This window comes from Plectropomus leopardus, chromosome 11 (assembly GCF_008729295.1).
Source record: "Plectropomus leopardus isolate mb chromosome 11, YSFRI_Pleo_2.0, whole genome shotgun sequence".
In the NCBI taxonomy this organism is placed as follows: domain Eukaryota; kingdom Metazoa; phylum Chordata; class Actinopteri; order Perciformes; family Serranidae; genus Plectropomus; species Plectropomus leopardus.
The window spans coordinates 25,179,927-25,202,933 of record NC_056473.1 but is presented as its reverse complement, the minus strand read 5'-3'; the positions used below and the strand labels follow the sequence as shown (position 1 = coordinate 25,202,933).

Here is a 23,007-nt window from a genome sequence, read left to right as displayed (position 1 = left end):
CTCAAGCTGCGAAGTTTACGACCCAAAATATATTTTAAAACCGTCTTCAGTAAACTGATGCTTGTCTGTCTGTCCTCGCGGCTGTGCGCCTTTTTCCCTCTGCTACATTTTGCGCATGAATCACGTTTCAGTGACCAGGTCAACAGTGTTTGGACTATATCGCTATAGGAACAACGGCGATAGCTGCTCTAACACGGAGAAGGTCTAATTACCGGACTTTGTGCTGGTGCAGACTACACGTGAGTCGGAAGCTGTTCCCCACCGGAGGCGCGCGTGCGCTCTAACCACAGCACCGACGGCTTTGCAAAGTGGCAGCTCAGCTCAGGGAACTATAGACATCAGTCTGAAGCGAAGCTCCACCGGAGGACACGCACTGTGCATCATCTCCCTCAGCCGTCCGTGTGTTGCTCGTGGTCGCGAGATACCAAACATTCCCCAAAGAAGCTCAGGAGCGGAGAAGCAGCAGCAGCGGAGAAGTGATGGATGAAAGGATACCGCATTTACAGGACAGGCAGTTTATGGAGCACGCCGATTTCTTGGGGTGAGTGTCGCTTTTGGCAAACTCTGTCAAAGTCTGTCTAATGAACTGTTATGACAACCTGGTGAATAACCGGACACTTTCCCCCGTGCTTTAGGGTGGATTACCCCTCTCTCTACATGTGCAAATCCAAAAGAGGAATCAAGCGTGAGGATGGTGGGAAGGTGCGTGTTCTTATACAAAGGCAATTTAAATCTTTAGTTTGGTTTCATCAAACAACACTTGTGTGTATGATACTAAACAAAATGTATAACTATATCACAGTAACTTTTTACACGTGTGTTTATAAAAGAGTAAACGTTTGTATTTTTGCCAGCAGGACGCATACAAGTTACCACACCGGTTGATAGAGAAGAAGAGGAGAGACAGAATCAACGAATGTATTGGCCAGCTGAAGGATTTGTTACCCGAACATTTGAAGCTGTCGGTGAGTTCACGACACAAAAAAAATGTTTTTTAGTGCTTGTACCTGGTTGTACATGACATGAGACCTCGTAACCAGAGAGCTGAATCTTTCTTTTTCTTCATAGACGCTCGGGCATTTGGAGAAAGCAGTTGTCCTGGAGTTAACGCTGAAACATTTAAACGCACTGACTGCTGTCACTGAGCAGCAGCACCAGAAGATTATTGCTTTGCAGAATGGTAAGATGAACAAACTCGAAGTTAATAGATGTGTTTTGCATGAAATTGCGCTGTTTTGTCATTTTCAGTGAGATAAGGGGCATTATTAGACTGTTTGGATTACAAGAAACTTTATTTGTGAGAACAAATATAGGCTATAGTGAACAATGCGCATTTTTCGGAGAACGTGCTGTTGACAGGCGTCCCTTTTATCTTGACATTGGCTTATAATGTGCTACACGACAGAATAATCAATCTCTGAACTGCATGTCTCGCAGGGGACCGGTCGATGAAATCTTCCATTCATGCAGACCTGGACGCATTCCACTCTGGGTTCCAGGCCTGTGCCAAAGAGGTCCTGCAGTACCTGAGTCAGTTTGAGAACTGGACGACACGAGAGCAGAGGTGCGCGCAGCTCATCAACCACCTTCACAAGGTGCTGGCGCAGTTCCAGCCCGGCGCGCCGCCGCTCCAGCACCAGCTACCCGCCGGAGACGCACAGGATGGGCAGAAAGCCGACAGCCAAGCAAACTGTGTCCCGGTCATCCAGAGGACCCAAGGCGGGGAGCTTAACGAGAATGACACAGACACGGACAGTGGATACGGCGGCGAGGCTGAAAAGAGCGAAGGCAAAGACAAAGAATGTGAGCGCAATAAGGCGCAGGGACCCAAAGCAGTGAAGATCAAGCAAGAGTTTGGAGATGATCGCGCTGCCAAAAAACCAAAGATGAACTGGCCTGGGAACGGGTTAGGGGGCACAGACCCCACCAGACCCGATCTGGCGTTTATGAACTCTCTGATGGGAATAAGCAGTGTGGGACAGCAGACACCTATTTGCATGCCTTTCTACTTCATCAACCCCTCAGCCGCGGCTTCTTGTATGCCTTTTTTCGACAAAAGCAACATTGAAAAGTACATGTATCCAGCAGCGGCAGCTCTTGCATCCCCCTTCCCCTGGCTATACCCCGCGCACGCGTCAGCAGCGGCGGCCGCGGCTGCTGCTGCCGCTTTCCCCGGCTTGTCTGTGCACTTTGGAGCCTCTTCACAGTCCAAGGACTCCCACAGTCCGGACAGCGACGAGTCGCACGAGGCTGAGCTGGGCTCACCTGAGGAGCGCGAGGAAAGTCCCGCGAGTGAGGACGGGGAGGGTGACGAGGCTGAAACGTTCCAAGAGAGCAAGAAAGGCGATCAGTTGTCTGCTGGTCAAACGAGCTAATTTGTCTGTGTTACCTCTCCATGCATTCTGCTGAGGAGTTTATGTATTTCATTTTTTTTTAAAAATTAGGCTAGTTTTAAAACGAGGTTTCACAGAAGAGTTTATCATGTACAATATCTTGGTGAAACAGGGGACAGTTGTGACGGCGCGTGTGCCTTTTGCACTTATGCTAGACTAATCAATCTAAATGATTATCGACAATGATTGACATTAATACACGGCTGTCTTGTGCTGGAGTTAGTTTTTTATCCTCTTTGATAAAATATTTTAAAGTGGCAGCATTGGTGCCAAAACTTTGAGTACTTCAACAGTGCGCAATATCCCAATCAGCGAGTCTCTTTGGATGTATGAAGTTGCAACTGACCTCTGCCAAGGTTATTAAGAGCCTGGCTCTGACTCTGACTGTAAATATTATTACCTGGAAGACAGTCTGATTCTTTAACATGTAAATGTGCACTAAATGGGCCTATAAAAGAAGTGCTCCCGGAAGTGTAACGCCCACAGTACCTCATCCCTCAACTTTGCATTGGGTAGGCTGATTGGGAGGAAATTAATGGTACCCCCTCCCAACACACACACGCGCACACACACAAACACACACAAACACACACACACCATCATCATCATCATCAACAATACATACAAAAAATAGCTATATACACATTGATGATAATGACATTTTCGGAGAGGTATAATACCGGATTGCCCTGAGTTTACTCTGCGTTCCTTGACTTGTCTGCGAGGAAAGAAAAAACAATCACTGAAATTATTCAGAATAATGAAAAAAGAAACCCTTCATTCACAAGGGGGCTGCTTGACCAGCATATTGCACCGTACCCTGAATGAAGCATTTCAGCACAGAGATGCAGTGACCTCCTGTACCTCCAGGAAACATTGTAGGATAGCACCTTATAGATCTTTGATATTGAATGTACCTGTATTTTCCCAGCTGTTGAAGTTTGTATGTAGGATGATCTTTACTCTTTGAGACGTAAAGTGCACTTTTTTTCTCTTTTACTCCCCCGAAACAGTCACCTCATCATTTTGAAAGTCAATCACTGTAGTTCTACACTTTTCTTGTGTTGAGTTGTCTTGAAATAAAGAAAAAAAATCATTTCAAAAGAGAGATCAGAGATACCACATGCTTTGTGATGATTTCATGCAGTAAAGTGGTGATTAAGTCATTTGCCAGATTTAACAAAACACTTTTTTTTTCGGGCTCTTTCAAGGCAAAACGATTCAAATCATAATCTGATTTGAAAACCTCACACCCCACCACACAGCAGACTACCCCCTGATTCTGTGTTATATGCTATCATTATGTAAAACCTCGCTTTTCAAATGTGTGACAAAGGTGGGAAAGAAGCTGTGGTCATGTGACCATCACTTATGATCATTGCAGTTTTCTGAACTTTATCTTGGCCTGTTTTCTAAGAGATTAATTCCTGCAAGTGTAGTGTTGTTCGGCTTTTTTAAGTTTTCACACGTGACTGAATAAACAGATGATTTTCATTGTATTTTGCATACATGACATTGCTTTTGTAGTTTACTTCAGCTGGTTTTGCCTCAAATCTGTTATCAACTGTTATATAAAGTGGCATGTGTGTATGTAAATAGTTTTTTTTCTGTGAATATACCATAAAGTATACATGTCAATGTCAATGTTGTAGAAGTCTATGGATTTTTTTAAAGATTTAACTGAGCAACTGTTGCACATTTTCGTTAATGCTTTACACATATGCTGTTCTAAATTATTGCTGATGAGTTGTAAAATAAATATCAAAACTAAACTCTGCAGGCTTCTTTGTGTTGAACACGGTCTCACATGTTAGCAAACGCAGGACAACTTTAGTGAGCATGTGTGAAACTGTTGCAATAAATATGTACACATGCAATATTTAGGTCATGGCAGACAATATGTAGTGGAAGACATCAAGTTATTTATGCACAAGACAAACAGTTCAGAGCAAAGTTTTATGATTAAACAACACTGAAATTCTAGTTCATGAAATGTATTGTTGATCAGACTCTAATCAGCTGACAGGTCACAGCAGAGGAATGTACAGTGTACAGTAAGCCAAGGCTTTAAACAAAAGTCATGTGATAAAAGGATGATGAAGTGAGATTATCCTCAGTCTGTACAGGCTGATGAAAAACAAGGGGCCTCCTCCCAACTTGTCAAAAGCTTTAGGCAGGATCAAATCCAGTCTTTGTTGTTGCCATTAACTGGCTTACTGCAATATTATTTTAATCTGTATGCATAATTTCAAACAGCTTTGAAACTTTAGTGTTTGATTTAATGCTTTCTAGTGATCCTGGCAACAATGAACTCCAATTACCACCAACTTATGCCTCTCAAGGTTTTGAAACAATGGTGCCTTAAGTTGCTGCTGCTTTTTTCAGCAAATTTACAGTGTAGAGGCAACAGCGGCCCCTGTTTCCATTTGAATGACTTCTTCTTTCTCTGCTACAATTACACATTCATTACCAGTAAGTTGTAGTAACCAGTAACTTTGGAAATGTTGGCAAATGTATATTTGTCTTTATTTTTCCAGATTTAAAACCCCTATTTCATTCTTCTGTGGGGAAAAACTTGCTTCTTCCTTAATTCTCTTCCAGCCATATTGCGCCCATGTTTCTACCATTCTACCAATACTGAGTAAATGTCTCCATCTACTGGTGAAAAGCCTGTAGAGCACATACTGTACACTACAGTACAAATCGCTCATTTGCATCCACAGGCAAATAATCACCACAAGCACAAGCTGTGACACATCTTACTTTGTCAGATGGTTTATTGAATCATGCAATCCATGTCATATCAGCAGCCAGTTACAGCCATACATCTGTCAACACTTTGCAGTATATTAAGGCAAGAAAAAATAAAAACAGGTTATGTACAGTCGACATCTTACAGTTCTCTAGAACGTATATGGTTGTAAACAGTGACCACAGCTACTTTTCATCCCAGGGTGGAAAATGCACACAAGTGGTTTCTTAAAGGGAAAATCCACCCCAATATATAGACTATCGTAGTATCTGAAACCTAAAATTTTAAAAACAGGTCTCTCCTCCAATGAAAAAGCAGAGAGACACACTGGAGTGATGATGTATTTAGTTGTTTCTGTAGATACTGAATGCTACAGGTTAAAATTCTCACCAACTATTTATTTCTGGGTGACAGCAAGTCATTGTTTTGCAAGTCACAAGTAAGAGTCAAGTCGTTGCGCTCAAGTCTCGAATCAAGCCCCAAGTCCTAAACTTTGTGTTTCAAGTCCTTAACATGTCGTAATGGGCTCTTCGCCAAACGTCTTGCCAGTATAACGACTGTGACAATATATTAAATTTACAAAAATTACAAATGCTTTTAAAAAAGTGTAGTCATTTGTTGAAACTAGTTTGTTAAAAAGTTACTTAGCTGTTAACATTAGCCTCAACTTACAGATTTTGTTCAACCTAAAATTGAAGTTGGAAGTTTCGGCTCAGTCTGTAATTTTCAACCCACACTTCTTGCTTACTGCACTTGATTTTTGTTGACTACTGCGTAGTTTTTGTATGCAAACAAAGTTGATTTTTGTGTCTTTTTTTTCCAACTCAGTGACATGAAGTTCTTTCTTCACGGTTCTCTCCTGCAACTTGATTGGATGCTGTCAGATTGGTGTAATTAGCGTCGGCCGTTAGCGAAACTTAGTGTGGATTTGCTGATAATGAATCATGCTAATGCTTGTTAATTCAGGAAATGAACTGATTCATGTTACACTTTTTAAGAAAAACATTTTTAAATTCTTGGGGGATGGTATCAAGTATTTTCAAGTCAAAATGGTCAAGTCCAGGCGAAGCCACGAGTCATTGGTGTTTCATCCCAAGTTGATAGCAAGTCTTTTTTGGTTGTGTCTAAAGTCATCAAATTAGTGACTTGAGTCTGACTTGAGTCTAAGTCATGTGACTACTCCACACCTCTTTACTGACTTTACTTATCCAAATTTGCATCAACAGTACACAGTATGTGTTGAAATAAATCAGTTTAAATGTGAATGCATTTAATAGCACATAGTATTATGGTGACAATAATACAGTAGCAGAGTGGAAAGCACTACCAATAATGTTCTTTCTGTTGACTTTTCTACAAAATACTGACAGATAAAAGTCATAGTTTCCACTTTGATGCTGCGCTATTGCCATTTCTGTCTGTGCAGCAATGTGGCACTAAAACATCTAGCAACATCTGATCTAAGCTGACTACGATCATTGCTTCAATGTCTCTACTAAAGCTTCACGGTACATTATTTGAATACACAGACTGTGGAATGGATATAAGGCACTTTGATGTTATTAGCAGCTTAACTACAACCTAAGAGGGGATTCATACCTTGGCTATTGTGACTCTGCGTGCACACACACACACACACACACACACACACACACACACACACACACACACACACCCATACACACTATAGCTGTAGCTATTCATTGTATTACAACATGCCACCATATTTAGGTCCAACTAACTGATTTACTGCACTGTGGGTGCTCTGCACATCCAGATATGGCTATATAAATGACACAATCATGCAACAAGACCCGCTAATCTTTGGCCACCGATCCACACAGGGAAAAAAAAGCATAATACATTTGGCAAAAATATACTGTGTAGTCATCTTAACAACAAAAATCAGCTTAAGAGGGCAATTAACACTGTTTCATAATGCAGACATTACTGCGGGAATGAGGGCACTGCATTTCTGTAACTGTGAATGCACCGCTTTGTAATAAAATATAATAATTCACTAAATAAAGCTGAAAAGTAAGAAAACATTTACAGTAAGCCATCATTTTGGTACATACATACAGTAACATTCTTCAGTAACAAAACTATTAACCATTTGTGCATAGTTTTAACATGAACAGACTACAGGAGTTAATTCTGATATGCAAAACGATAGATTCTAGACAGTTTTACTATAGACACAAGTGGATCCTTCATTACTTGTATAAGAACCAGTCATTACGCTGGCTATTCACTGCAGAAATAACATACAATTTCAGAGATATAGTTCATAGATTCACATACCAAGATTCTCGAGAATACTGTTCAAAAGGCAATAGTTTTGAATCATGATGCTTGTAAGTGGCCACCAGAGGCGGTAACTTTTGTAGTTTGTGTTATTCATGTTCCGGGTTGTGCAGCGTGCCCCAGAAACTGTATTAAAAAAACGATAGTGTCGTCACACGCCAGATTGGCCACACCGCGAGCAGGTATCCTCGAGCAGAGAGAGCAGATTAGCATGGTAAATGTAAAACTTTCTTTGTTGCGATTATTGTTTGTTGCCAGCGTGACACTACACTCAAACGTGTTTGTTCGTGGCTTAGTGCACAGTTTGGGCCGAGTGAAGAACATGTTGTGGAGTGTTCGGCGGGCGAAGCGAAGTGTGGCGAACTGACTGGCGTGTCGTCGCAGTTGTTTGGTTGCACGCTGGGGGGCGTTGCAGTGGTGCGGCTGGCGTGGCGTGTTTTGTAAATGCAATTTGATTATGGTGTCTTGTATTGAAATGTTAATTTATATGTGTTGCAAACTCTCATTGTACAATTGTGCAGCTCGACAGACAAATTAAAATGGACTTTTTGCACCGGTCGAGCTCCACGCTGTTATCGTTTGACGTCGAGGGCTGCTGCAGTGAGACTGGACGCTGCAGGGGGGCCGTCATCATCCCGCAGCATCTGGATGCTACAGCTGCAGTGAGAGACTTGAGGTGGCTGACGGGTAAATCACTCGCAAAGACACTAAACTGTTATAAGTAAATATAGAAGAAGCTATCTGCTCCTCATTTCATCACATGATATCATGGACATTTAAAGATGTTGAATATGATCAGAAATAATTCCAATAATGTTTCTGAATGTGTGATGCTTGAGTGAGAAAACAATAAAAAAATCATTCAGCAGGTACTAAAGTTAGAGTAAAAGTACATTAAGTGGATATGGTAATAAAGGAAGTCCACAACAGCCTGTTGTTTAGAAAGTCATAATATATTCAGAGACTGTGCGACCATGACATCTGGTGCTGCTGCTGTATTTTATCGTCATGCCCTCCAACCATTTCTCATTTCCACCAAGTGCTCTATTGCAAGATCAACATTGTTCCTTCACTATTTGAGTCTTCACACTCGAAGTTGCCTTCAGGTAGTGGAGACAACAGTGCATAGTAGTGTGCTACTGAGGTATCCTGTACAAAGATATCCACTTACAAATGTGTTCTGCGGTGAAATGGACTCTGGAGGGGAGACGGGACCTGTTCCCTCTGAGCAGAGCCGTCTCACACATAGATCCCCTCCGGGTTCAGGCCTGAAGTGAGAGGGCTGTGGAGGACCCGGAGTTGACTGGTCATGGAGTGTGATGAAACAGGACGCTTCAGGGAGCCAGACAGGGGAACTAAATCTGAGAATGATATAAAAAATAATTATAAATATTAAAGGTGTATTTTAAAGGTGTTGTGCTGAAGATTCAGTCAGATTTTCGCACAAATGTTTGTATAATTGTTTATCTTTCTTTAAACTTAGTTCCAAATGTAACCTAGTTTTGTTTTGTAAGTCACAATTAAGTCTCAGGTCTTTGCACTCAACTCCCAGGTCATGACAAGCAAGTTCAGAGTCAAGTCATAAGTCCTAAACTTGAATTTTAGGTCCTTAACAACTCATGATGTCCTGACAAATGCGATGCCAGATCAATAGTAGAATAAAAATAAAATACATGAAAGCATGTATTTTAAAATTGTATTCATTTGTTAAACAAGTTTGTTAAAAAAGTTACTTAGCTGTTAAGCTAACATAAGCTAAGCATTAGCTTGATAACTATGTTAATATTATTCTCACCTTACTACTATTTGTGTAACTTAAAATGTCAAAGTTTGACTTTATTACAATCCATATTATATCATTTCAATATATACCATATCATAATATATACTGACAAATTACTTGAAAATCAATTAATTGTACATATAAATATCTTCTGTCAAATTAGTGCAAAACTAATCAGAATATTATATTGAATTTAAATTTTCTTTCAAACCTGAATCTGAATCTATGGTGCCACCAAGGGGCAGTACTGAGCCGTACAGACGCTCAGCTGAGGCAGTGAATTTATAGCCAGGCACAAAAGTCCTCACTGATTTAACACATGAATTGGAAGGTTACTAGAAGGACATGAACACTCGATTCATTACTTTTCATAATTGAAATCCATCACCGTTTAGTTTAATAAAGAGACATGGCGCTCTAAATGATGCAATAATGAAGTACATGTCATGTAGTCAGAAAATATCTGGGCTCTTAGGAGAGCTAAGATGTTCAAGTTAAGACAGTGTTACAGCTTTTAACGAAAATCTGATCAAGTGGGTATATTGTTAACCATCACCTCATGTTTTTCCACACACTTAGGCGGTTTTTTTGGGCGTATTTTGCCATTAATTGACAGGACAGTGCCAGTGTAAAAGGAGGAGAGAGGGGGGGGTGACATGCAGCAAAGGGCCATGGACTGGAAGCGAACCTGTGGACGCTGCCTCAAGGACATTGTCTTTGTACATGTGGCGCCCACACCTCCCACTAACCCACCTGGTGCACGCTTTCATTGTTTTGTTTTTTTTTATTCAAGTGCATTATGGAATCCAATATGCAGCATTTACACATAAATGCATTTTTTAAAATGAGTTTTTACGGCAGGGGCAATGTTGCATACTAAATTATTCATAGGCGTTGTGGGAGGTTTAACTTAATGTTTATGTCTGTATATTTGCTTTAATACATACATTTTTGTGCTTACAGGCTTAATTTGATAAGTTTTTGCATTTTGTTTTGCAAGTTGGATATCCAGCTCTTTGCTTCCAAGCTTGCTTTTACAAACTGGTGGTTACAATCATGGCTAAGACACATAATGCTCTGCTCCAGACTCACCTCAAACTTGCTCCAGAAAGTAAGTTTTAATTACTATAAGTCACTAGTACAGTATTGCTGTAACTGTTTTTAATAACCTGCTGGTTGATAGTTGATGTGGCTCGCCTCTTTTGCATTGTGACAGCTCTCCCATTACTCAGTGCTCTTAGTTTATGTGTCATTTCTCTGCTGTAGGATGACAGAGCTCTGGTTCAATGAGCCCATCACTGAAACTGCTGAGCATGTGATAGAGCGACAGCGTGATAGACGGATTGAAGGGTAGATGGAGAAGGTTGGGTGAGTGAATGATGCCAGGTTTGCCTGTATCCAAGCAGCTGTTGGCATGGAGACTATAATTGCCATTGGAGTGGGTAAAAACTAATACTGTTCTCTGCACTACCCCCTCCCCATTTTCTCTATCACAGTGTCTCACATGCACATGCATGCTCACACTTGAACACTAAGCTGAGTCATTTTCTCTCAGCAGGCTGTCAAGACGTGAGGTAGAAAAATAATAACTGCTTGATGGAGCAGAATGACTTTACTAATGCAAAGACAAACTGCACTTCATGCACTTTATAGAAAATAAGTTGTGTCCTCTGTGTGAATGGCAACTAAAAAGCAGCATTTATCTTCAGACAGCATGCATTTTGAAATAAATTGTAATTTCTGTCTTGGGTTAGACCTGTTCAGATCAGATAGACTTAACAGACCCCTATCTGACCGACTACATACTGCACCTACAAGGTCAGTTTCATCAGTAACGATACCTTGTAACACTATATGTGACTGTATTATTAAATTTGACACACAAATAATATCTTAAACTCCAGAGAATAGTCCTCAAGAGAACAAAAATCCACCTATTTAATGTTAACAGGAAAACAGTATTACCTATACCATGACTGTTGTGAGTACTGTCATCCTCACTGGGTTCAGCCGGCAGCACTGTGACCTTGGTGCCGGTCTGCTTGATGAACTGCTGCAGGTTAACCTGCCTCAGCTCCTTGGTCAGCTGTTCCAGCTCGTGCTGCATGTCCTTCAAGGAAACAGGAAAAATATGAAAGCATTACCAACAGCTTGAAATTGACATCTACAGATTTTACGAGACTGTGTTTTAGTATTTGGATGTCCAGACACTAGCAGTATGACTTCAAATCTTGAAGTCCTTGTCGATTTGATTGATGACAAGTTCAGTTATATTGACATCAAAGTGTCACTTGAGCCAATTTCACACAGCACTCTGCAGGCTTTAGATGTTCTTTTTTTCACAAAGACCTGGAAACAGACTTTGATGTGTAAGAGAAACAGAAGTTCCCGTTCATACTGGCAAGGATTCAGCATCACAGCAAGGGATGATTCCACTGAACAGATGCTCAAATGCATTCTTACTGATGGATGGTCTCCCTAATCACTACATCACTATGCAGCACTATTTTCTACACACACAAAAAGCCAGGGCAATTAAAAACAAGTCAGATGCATGCATATGTCTCACCTGCAGTTTCTTGCTGCTTTGTCCAAGTGACCTGTCCACAGCCCTGCAGCTGCTCTCCAGCTGGACAGCCTGTCTCTCCTGGGCTTTCAGTTCTGCTTTGACCCTGAGCACTTGAGCCCGAGCCTCTGCCTCACTGACCCACTGGGTCTCCTGCCGCTCCCTCTGCAGCCGCTCCTCTTCCAGGCCTGCCTCCACACCCTGATGGGGCGGAGAAATAAATAGATATGGAGAAAGAGGGAAAGCACCTACTACAGTATACAAACATCATCAGAAAGACTGGTAATAGATAAACAAGTACGATGTAACACAACCAACCAGGGAAATCTTCTTCTGTAATTCTTAGCTGGTTATTTTTTCCCAAAAGTTTCTACAAAAACACAGGATTTTAAATTCAATATCCCCAAAATATCCCACACATAGCACACCTGTACCATTGCCAGCTTTTCTTCGATCTCCATTTCACAGCCCTGCAGACGTCCTCTAAGCTCCTGCAGTCTTTCCTCCAGCTGTCTCTCACTCTCTAGCTCAATCTGCAGCTCAGTGGCCCAAAACTCCTCCTCCTCCATCTCCACGTCGTTCTTCCTCAGATGCTTTTCCAGCCTCAGGATCTCTTCTATCAGCCCTCCGCCTCCACCTGGGTCCCCAATGCACCCTCCACTTCGCCCCCCTCGCCCTTCAGCCCAGCCCTGGAGCTCCGCTTCATAGGCCTCCAGCTTTTTCTCCAGCACATTCAGAGTCTCTCTCTGCAGACCGACCAGTCTGACAAGATCTTCCATGCGACAGGCCCACAGGCCAGGCGATGCAGTCCCAATGGCTGGTCCATGGTGGTGATTCCCACCGTTTCCTAGGAGGAGTCTGCGTTTAGCCTCAGCCTCGCCGATTCGGCCTCCGCTCAGTATCTCCCTAAGGCCTCTTGGTGCACCAGTGAAAGTCAGAGACTTTCGGCGCGGTTCACGGCGTCGCAGGGAGCGATCATTGGGATGACGAAGCTTTGCGAGGGGAGGGAGGCTCTGCCGGTGCAGACCACGTTCAGGCCCCCTGAGAGGGGGTCCTTCAGAGGGGGGTCGTTCAGTCAGGGAGGGGCCTGTGCGGTGCAGAATCAGCTGGACGTCACCAGCATACTGGCCCCAGGTGTTAAGAGAGGCCACAGGACTCTCATGAGGGGCTAGGTGACGCTCAGTGTCCCGCCATTTTTCTACCAAAGTATATCTCCCAGTGCGGCCTGTAAAAAGACACAAAAAAACAACACACTTTTAAAAAACATGACTTGTAAACAATTCTCATGCTGGTGGATGGTTACACAAATTTGCAAGGATTTTAACTTTTATTTAAAGCTGCTTAAAGCAATTTTGTCCATTAAAAGGGTAAAAAATTTCTGAAACAAACTCACAGAAACGCACCTATGATATACTGTCATCTTATCCAACAGTTAAGATGTTTGCAAATGTCTTCTTACATATTTAACAGAGACGGAGCTACATTATCGTCCTGTTGGAATTATGCTTCTGCCCATCTAACAATTGAAACATTCAAATTTGAACCAGCTTGTCTGAGTGTGGTTTCTGAAAACAGCTCAGTGGTTTTATAAATGAGATGAGAGCCTTAAGTCTCTACCATAGAGTAAAAATGCAGGCTGGAAAACAGAACAATCAGCCAAAAGAGGCTAAAAGTGGGGCAGATCTGCCATGCTGGGGGTTTCTCAGTGAGTTCTCCGCTCTCACATTACATTTAATTCATGTTTATAAGAAAGAAATTATTTTACACTGTTTAGAGGAAACATAGACACTTGTAGTATTAGGGTGTAGACAGAAACAGTTGTAAAATGCCAAAGTGCTAAATCAATATTGATGTCTGATCACTTAACATGGTGTATATGGTTTTAATAGAAAAAAGGCAGAGGAGGGGGCTAAGAAGTGCTGCTTTCTCAGTTTGGCAGGAGTCTGAAGGATGAGTCAGACTTTCCCTCCTCCTACCCTGCGCTTTGTGGGAAGTGATGTCAATACAGTCTGCTCAAGTGCCCTCGTTCCTCGAGGAGCCATATGGGAAACGGGGGTGCTTAGATCCAAGAAAGTACCAATAAAGCCTCTAACTATGACCCAGTGTATCTCAGCAGGGGGTTTACATGTGGGCAGGAGACTCAAATACGTGTTTACTTCAGAACGACCTCTTCTCAGTTAACAAAATGCAGTTTGGTAGTTTGTGAGTACAGTGGTCAGTTGATGAAAAGGCTTCAGCTGTTTAACACCTTAGAGTGTGAAGAAAACAGTAAAAGTTTAGCAGAATACAGTGGAACCGAATACCATGTTAAGTCAAGAACTCAAAGTACTACGTGGGAGAGAAACATTTTTAAATAAGCGGTCTGCCCTCCTTTATAAGTGACTTTCAAATGGAGGTATGGCTAACATAGAAGTGTTTCACAATCAGATCAACCTGTAACTAACATTTAGATGACAAGTGGATTTTCTCTGTTGTGTTAGCGTTAGTACACATGAGCTACGTTCTGTCTGAATTTCACCAATTTAAATTATGCTTATAGCCTGGATTGCCTGTATCCTTTTACAACCAAATACATTGCCTGACTTTACTAGGAATCCATAAGTACAACGTGGAGAAGCAGTTTAACGTGACTGGAAAAAACCTGACAAAAGTGGATTTCGATCAGAAATTAAGAAAGACAGGTGTAGAAATTGTCATTTAGTGTTCCAACATATCAGAATTTAATCAGTATCAGTAGCGTAAATTAACCACCAAACGACTAGTATACAATTCCTGGGTTCAGATGTACACATCTAAAAAGGCGTATTAGGGCCTTTGCAGGTAAAATTAATGAAAATACGGAGCTAGGGGAGCAGGTAAGAGTCAGAAAAAAATCTAATTTAAGGAGATTACAGTTGTACATTTACAAGAAAAAAGTAAAACAAACATCATCTGAGATTAAAGGGATACATTTATAAGGAAAAACGTAGACATTCTCTGACATTCCAGAGGAAAATTTATGATAAAAATTTGGACATTATTTGAGATTAAAGTTGTAAATTTATGAGAAAAAATATATTATATTCTCTAACATTAAAGTGGTGCATTTATGAGAAGAATCCTAAATATTCTTTGAGATTACAGAGGTAAATTTATGAGAAAAAAAGGGATATTCTCTGAGATTCAAGTAATAAATTTACGAGAAGAAAAGCCACAAATTTACTGCCAGAAAGTCAGGTGAAATAGTATAAAGAGTGACAAAGTCCACATAGAGAGGGAGTTGTGGTTGATCAATGAGTCAAGCATGGGACTGTCATGTATGAGACCAGGGTTAATTAATAGAGAATATCCACGTTTTTTTCTCGAAAAATGTATAATTTTAATCTCAGAAACTCTTGAGTTTTATTATGGAAATCATCCCCCTTTCCTGGCTCTATGCGCCATCCCTAACACTCTTTTTGTTTGCTTGTGCTGGTGGCTTTACAATACAAAATGATCTACCTATGGCTTGTGCCAGAGCAATAACCACTTCCTGGCAAGTGGTTGCCTCAGTGACCCCACAGACGACCCTCTGGACGCCATCCACCCAGACTTTGAGCTCCATGTTGGGTCAGAAGCGATGGAGCCGGTTGTGTTGTGTTGGCCCCGACATTATTGAAGGCTCCAGTGGTGCAGGGCAGCTAAAGCCCCTCTGGCTACTTTGCTGAGGAGGAAACACAGGAAAACAGGAAGTGGTTAGTCAGGATGTGCTCAAGGCCACAGATATAACATTCAGTCGCCTTAAAGGACAAAGTCTTAACAGACACATGATAATGCAAACAGTTCCACCCGTGGGGATACCCTGTAACACAAATTGCCCAAAGAGGACTTACAACAAGGTAGAGCCAGGCTATTTTAGCAGCAGATAATGGTTAAAGGAAAGTCCTGCAGAGAATGGACTCCTACAGCCAAGCATGCCAAGACCAGCTGGCCATAACGCTGTTGTTTTGTTCTTCTCTATGAATAGGTACATGTCTGTTGGGGGTGCAGGAAGAGTCTGCCAGCAGGCATTCCCAAACCCAGTTCCTGCTTTTGTACAGAGAATTTCATGGAAGTGGCGAAGACAGAGTAGGAAGATTGACTCAGTGACACAGAGAGGACAGGAACAGAGAGTGAAACAGAGAAGGCATGGAAATGTAATTAAAAGGGAGAGCTGGATGAATCATAACTCGAGGGAGTAGAGTAGGGTTTTGTTTTTGATGTCACTGTTATTTTCACTGTTGTGTAACACATGTAATATGGTTGAGTCCTTTATTCTCACATAATCATTTGAATAGTCAACAGTGTGTCCCCTTTTACCCTGCTTGTTCAAGGCAGGAATAATGTGTCGTTACGCGGCCTCACCATTCTGTATAAAGGGTATAATTGTGGTTGTGGGGGGGGCGCAGAGTTGTCTCGTCTTTGAGCCAGCAACAGAGGTAATAATGGCGCCAAAATAGTGTGACTGTAGAATCACAGCCGACAGGATGGACGGATGTTCGCATATTGGGTGAACAATGAAGTCTGGCAGCTCCTTACTCTCAGAGCAGAGGATGAGTTCATCCGTCATATACCAGGACCAGTAAATAGTTGTTATTGCTATGTAATGCCATTGTCATTATTTATAAAGTGCTGCCGACACATATATTATATGTCGCGCTGGAGGCTGACACTGTTATGTTAAATGTCACGCTCATCACTTTTTTTCTTCTGTAATGCCGGGTTGCTGTCTAAACTCACACACTGGAGTGGCACGATGCCACCGTTGTTTGTTCTGCGTAAAAATTTAAATAAGGCAAAAAGAGGGGACTTTGTAGCGGTTCTTTAGTGCAGTGTCCATGTAAAAAGGGTCTATGTTACAAAGTACAAATTTAACAAAATAGTAGAGTGAGAAACATGAAGTTTTTTTCATATGATCACCACTGACTGATTGCTGATGCACTTCAAAGATTCACAAAATCGCATTATCAGATTTATTTCTTACAAAGCACGTATTAATAATGTGGTTAACTGACATAATAGTGTATGAACTACCCATTTAGGAGGAGGTATCCTTCAAAATGTTCTTCAAGGACAGTTTACCAAGAGAGAAAATGAATGGCATCTCCCCAGATCTGTATCACTCTCCATGGATCTAACCTTCACTGCACCTACACTACAGAGTCAAAAGGTCCTTTTGTTCGCCAGCCCCACACCAATTACACCTCCCCCAGCCCACGTAGTCCCTATCTACATTCACAAAGTCATCCACATCAGCCTGTCCTACACCCCACCAATTGCTTTTCTAAATATGGTAAAGACATTAGGAAGTGCTGCAAGGTAACATTTGTAGAGTTAGATAAAGAGAGGCTGCAGCTAATGATGATCAGACTTTCAGCTGTTTATTTTTTAAAAAGGTCAACGGTTCCCCTCACAAGTTCCCAAACCTCTTGGATGACAGTTTTTAATTTTCAGTTGAATGCCTGACCAATTGGATATTTTCTCTACCAACAAACAAACACAACAAAATCTCATGTCATTAGGAGACATTCAGGGACTCAGATTCAAGTGTTTGTTCAGGGCTCTGAGGGAGTGTCTTTTTGTATTAATCCAGTGCGTTCAGTCTGTGCATCTGTATGTACGCGAGTGTCACCTTTGTCTGTGGCCTGGACTCTTGATCACTCTATTCTTGGCGGATTCACAGCTGGTTACAAAGTGCTTTTGTCCTTCATTCAGACTGCCCTTAAATGGCATTAAGGCTGAAGGGTGGAGAGGAACAGGAAAAGAGTCAGACATGAGCATACTGCGAGATTTTTCTGAAATGACCCAAAACACAGTCACCATTTTGTTTAACCCTTTTCCAGGGCTGTGAGGAAACAGTAATGGGGAGTGAGTGGGTCTTGATGCAAAGCAGGCAAAGTGGATCAACAAGGGTGAAGGTCTGGATACACGAGAGGGGGAAGGGGAAAGTGGCTAAAAAATACCACCTATAAAAACACTAAGCCAGGGGGATTTAAGGACCACCACGTGAAACACTGTATATTGCATTGGCATTAAAGGGACAGTTCAACCCCAAATCAAAAATGCATATTTACCTCTTATCTGTGGTGCTATTTATTAATCTAGATAGTTTTGGTGTGAGCTGCAGTGTTGGAGATATCAGCCAAAGAGATTTCTGCTTTTCTTCCAATATAATGAAATTAGATGGCACTCCTCAGAAATCTTGACCTGGTTGCTCAAGATAATCCACAGACCTTGTTTCGAGCAGTTTCGTGTATTTTCTTAACCAAAGTGCACCCACCAACCATTTAACTGCTCAGAGGGAAGCGTGCATTTATTGCTAGCTCACCAGCAACAACACCACTGAGTTAGCTAACATTACAGCTCAGCCGAGAAGGACGCCATAAATCTTTACATGTTGGGCTTTCACGAGCACAGCATGAGTAGATGAACACTTCGTCTGCGTGGTAATCCAATCGGTGGATATAGCTGGGTAGAGAGAAAAAAGTTCCTACAAAAAACTGCTCACAACAAGGTCTGTGGATTATAACCAGGTCATGATTTCTGGAAAGAAACATTTCTGTTGAGTTTTTCCAAATGCTTTTTTTTGTCTCTTTAAGCACCACAAGCCAAGTGCCATCTTGTTTCATTATGCTTGAGAGAAGGCAGGCATCTCAACGAGCGATCTCTTCAACACTCTGCAACTCACACCAAAACAATCTAGACTGATAAACAACACCACAGGTAAGAGGAAAAAATGTGTATTTCTGATTTTAGGTTGCACTATCCCTTTTACAATGATTTAAAAAATAATGCATATCAATGCACAAAAAAGATACCTGTTCAAATAGAACAGTTCATTTCATGCGCAGTAAAGACAAAGCAAACTGGCTGACTCAATGCCTCTTCCTTGCACAAACGTCACAAGACTCAGTGGGGCATTTATAAATGTCACTTGCTCTGGTCCAGACTCGTAACATTTATATTCATTAGCATTAACCCAGGAAACCTAACTGACGATACAGGCACAGCAGTGTGGGGCACAGTGCCAATCCTGAGCTCTGCAAGCTCCATTCCTCCAGCCTGTCATAGCCAAAGCCTGGGGAGATGCCCGCTCCCTGATTTGTGCAGCTCGTCTTATGCCAGAAAAGGCATTTCATGAGACAGAGGAGGGCTTAAATTCTTGTGAATTCTATTTAAGCTCAGGCGAGAGATGATCAAGTGCAGCAAAACATCAAACTCCTCATGAGCACAGTGCACGTTGGTTGCAGGCTCGTATTGGTTCAGTAGTGTTGACTCAAGATGCATTCCTCTGAGAGCAGTGAGGTGTGTTAGCAGCACTGAGCAGCCTGCCTGCCCGGCTGCTGATGACAATTCTCCAGGCCTACAGGAGCACACAGAGCTGGCAGGAAAATGGCTTCAACTGGCTGCTGGTGTAAACAACCTACCATATGTTCCTGTGGGTGTTTCATCACGACTAACACACTGCTGTAACATACAAGAAATACTGTAGGAGTTTCTACTGTAGGAGCTTAAATACGGCACTGCTTCTTTGAGGATTAACAATCTGTCAAGCATCACAGATTGGCCTGAGGATTGTGCAGTTTAGCAGTTTGCTGAACAAGGGCATATTTGAGGAAAACGAAATGGGCATTCATTACATTAAAAACAAAACCAAGACAGAGCTTGACTCAGGAGAAAGGCTGCAGGGCTGCAACTGAACTTGGTTGAGAAAAATGATCTCACAGGAAAACACTAATGTTCCAAGTACCACCTCCAGGAATGGACACTATTACACTCTGGTTCCTATCCAGATTTGCTGGCCATTGTTCACAAAGTCACTGTAAGTTTTGAGGGAGTTATATCCAAATGGCCAATTAAAACTAGCAACTAATTTATTATAGAAGGTTTCTGACATGCATAACGCCCCCACGTTGCTGTTAATCAAAGACAATGGGATACTTCTTGTAGAATGAACAGCAGTCTGTTCTACTACTTAAACCTCGTAGCCTCTTCCTAACCAAACTTTAATTCAAATTGCATTCCCCGCAGAGCAACATGTAATTACTCACAATTTATACCCTTCTGTAATGGGTAACAGATCTGTTGTGAAACAGATCTCAGTGAGCAGCCTGAGACACACGCTGGTTTATTGTGGAGGCACTGGTGGTGAATCAGTTGGAACTAACCAGAGAAATCTCTTTTCTTGCTTTCAGTTCCTCCAGATTGGCTTCAAATGCTACAGCCGGTATAATCCCTGAGCCCAAACGCATTTGGTTGACAACAGTATAACATAAATGCAAGATTTGCTGACAAGCTGGGACCCCTGAGGGTAAAAGTTAAGGGTCTTGCGGTGGGAAACAGATAAAGAATCTCCTCGTCGTCAGTATGTCAGCCTGGCGTGTATACAGTACCCTCTGCAAGTGTAAACATTAGAGAGCAGGGCAAAGACTGTTGCCAGAGATGGGCCTTGATCCTGTAGAGTGGAAACTGATAACATCCAGGGTATGCATTCCTGGGCTGTGAGAATGCAACGGTCCATGACTAAGAGACAAGAAAGTCGAGGGTCCGCCGGCTCTGTGATCTTGATGGCTTTGCAACAAGCCACAACAATGCAATGACACTCCGAGAAACTCCTTCTAAAGGGTATTTGATCTGGATAATCATTAAAAGATCAGCAAACGTGTGTCTGCGACGTTGTGAATAGCTGAAATCTTAAAGTCGACGGCTCTCAAAAACAGAAAAAAGTTCTAGTTTTAGATTCTAGTAGCAAAAGTTTTTAGAGGTTTTATTCTTCTCTTATACTCCTAAAAACCTCTGCTGCGCACTACGTCAGCCACCTCTTAGTTAATTTATTGTCTCAGACACATTAGCCTCCACACAATGACAAGACCTAACACCTGCAATATAGATCACTGTTAATTAATAGGTAATTACAGGTGACATTGTCCCACCACTTAATCAGAGGCTAAAAGGCAACATTTATTAGCAGAAAGGAATATATTTTATTCAGAGTTTTTATGTGTGTAAAGCTTCTGAGGACTATGTGTTGTAGCCCAACCACCTAAAATGCCAAAGTAACCCCAAAATATCACATATATCAATCTCACAGAAAGAGGCATTACTTAGTACTTCACACATCCAATTTTTTGTTCCAACTCCAGTCTGAGGATCTGGGTTTTGGGGATTAGCCCCACATCCAGTCACGCTACAGGCAACACCCTGAGCTCCAGAGAGCTCTCCAGTGGCCTCTGCCTTGGAGCAAGCCTCTCTCTCTCTGCCTGGCTGATATTAAACTATTAGGCGCTGGAGCGGCCTCCCCCATTTGGGAGGTCAGTGCTGGCAGGATCTTGAACATCTGGACGGCACGTTCGGCCAGCAATAATGCCGCCTTTGTTCCCTTGCCATATTCACTGCTCACTAGCCAGCTTTGAAGAGCCAGCAGGGCAGGCAGCAGGCTTCTGCACCGGGGCAGAGGCACAGTGGGGCAACAGGAGGCCTGTAGCCAAGGTTTACATGTTACAGCGGTTTGTAAAACATCATCTGGGGCTGAATCACACTCTTGTATGTGCATTCACAGAACTGCAGCGGCAGCTGAAATGGCAGCCTCACACAAAAAGCGGCAAAACTTATTTATTTTTACAGTGTGTAGGTAGTTCTTTGCAGTCTGGACTTCATGGTGCTGTGACATTATCAACTGAAGCAAAGAATACTGAATTACATGATTCTATTTCTAAACTAAAACAGTCGTCTTGGATCATAAAGACTGTGAGACATAAAACCTTTGCAGAGTGCAACAAGTCCCCAGGTTGGTTCTGCTGCACCTGGTTTATGTTCAGTATATGGCACCAGGGCTTTAGATAAAATAAGTGATTTTAAACTCAGATTCTGTTATGATTACTTAAGTGTGAATATGTTTCAATCCACCAGAGCTTGTTATATTTATATAATAATGACAATGATATAAAAGGGCAAATATATGTATATAGCATAGTAATGTTTTACAAAACACCAGGGCCTGCTGAGATGATACAGGAGAATAATAAAGTCTGAGAAACCCTAAAAATGCTTTTATCTGGCCTTATTTGTCATACCAACACATAAAGACACGATAGAAAGCCGTTGTAGCTTGGTATTCTAGCACTTATTAGCCTAAAAAAAGATTACACATTAGCATTTTGAGCATTATTTTGCACCTCTGCCTCATATTGTTGGTGTCGAGTGGGACGAGGCTGGAGAAATGGCGATAATGGGCTGTAGTGGGCTCAGAGAGTAGCCGAACTATTCTACTACTGAAATGTTTCCGTTATCTCAGCCTCTCAACTACAGCGGGCTCAGCCGCAGCACATTCAGCTATTATTAGGTCCGTGTAATGATCTTACCTTAATGGCGCAAACAGGATTCAACTCAGTGTTTCCTATCCGAAGTGAAGTTTCGGGGGGAAACACAGGTAAAGGCGAGAATTCCGCAAAATGTGTCCCTCTTTTACCATTGCCCACAAAATCACTTCCAACCAACTGCGACAAAGTAACGTTTTGGCTGTCGGACAGAAAACTGAATAAAAGGCTACCGACGCCGTCAAAAAAAATGACGTTTTGGTCCTCTGTCCGAAAGTTTTTGTATGTCCTCTCTGTGCGCTAGTCTTCTGCGGTCTCCCCAATAAGCTGCGGAAAATGCCCCTCTCCCCGTTTCATTACTCCTGCTGGTAAATACATCGCATTGGGATTGGAACTGGGACACCGCAAGGCATTGTGGACTGTTTAAAGCTGCAATACACTCTGAGGGGGGAGGCTACCTACAGCCAACTTTTACACACTCAGGACGTCTAAACAGCACAATTACATCACACACTCTTCTTTTCATGAGATACTAACATAACCCCATCTGAAATACTCAGATAAAAAATGATCAGCAAAGCGTCGATCCTTTTATCAGATGTCCAATATATCATGAAATTGATAGATTTATATAGAGATGTTTAATTTACTTTAGTGCTTTCTGGATGTTCTTGGAAACTTTGTCAATGAACAAAAGGCATTGAAAATGCTCAGTGGTCTAACAGAGATTTCCTGCAGATGTAGTGAAAGTGGTTCATTGTCTGTTTTCATAAAGTGGTGCATTGCATTTATTCAAAGTGGTATGAAATGATGGCAGAACATTTTGAGCATCAAACACTTTTGTGCTCAATACTGACCACTTTTTATGCATCAATTTATGGTGTAAGTTGTCA

The 23,007-nt window shown here is 41.9% G+C and overlaps 2 protein-coding genes across 3 annotated transcripts; one reads left to right on the top strand and one right to left on the bottom strand.

Annotated features, from left to right (window-relative positions):
• The first annotated feature begins 136 nt into the window (after positions 1 to 136).
• On the top strand, positions 137 to 4,165 carry bhlhe41 (basic helix-loop-helix family, member e41). Its single transcript, XM_042496874.1, has 5 exons — positions 137 to 541; positions 636 to 702; positions 858 to 965; positions 1,069 to 1,180; positions 1,438 to 4,165. Exons 1-5 carry the CDS (start codon positions 480 to 482, stop codon positions 2,373 to 2,375), a joined length of 1,287 nt encoding a protein of 428 aa, XP_042352808.1. The 5' UTR covers positions 137 to 479; the 3' UTR covers positions 2,376 to 4,165.
• Positions 4,166 to 5,152: 987 nt separating this feature from the next.
• Positions 5,153 to 22,528, bottom strand: LOC121950200 (ras association domain-containing protein 8). Of its 2 annotated transcripts, none has more exons than XM_042496125.1 (6): positions 22,160 to 22,528; positions 15,282 to 15,483; positions 12,230 to 13,026; positions 11,805 to 12,002; positions 11,201 to 11,345; positions 5,153 to 8,813 (listed from the first exon to the last, which is right to left on the bottom strand). In XM_042496125.1, the coding sequence occupies exons 2-6, from the start codon at positions 15,382 to 15,384 to the stop codon at positions 8,692 to 8,694; spliced, it is 1,365 nt and encodes a 454-aa protein (XP_042352059.1). In that variant the 5' UTR covers positions 15,385 to 15,483; positions 22,160 to 22,528; the 3' UTR covers positions 5,153 to 8,691. The 2 variants fall into 2 exon arrangements, with proteins under 2 accessions (XP_042352059.1, XP_042352060.1); XM_042496126.1 differs by having other exon boundaries at positions 12,236 to 13,026.
• Between the last annotated feature and the right edge of the window lie 479 nt (positions 22,529 to 23,007).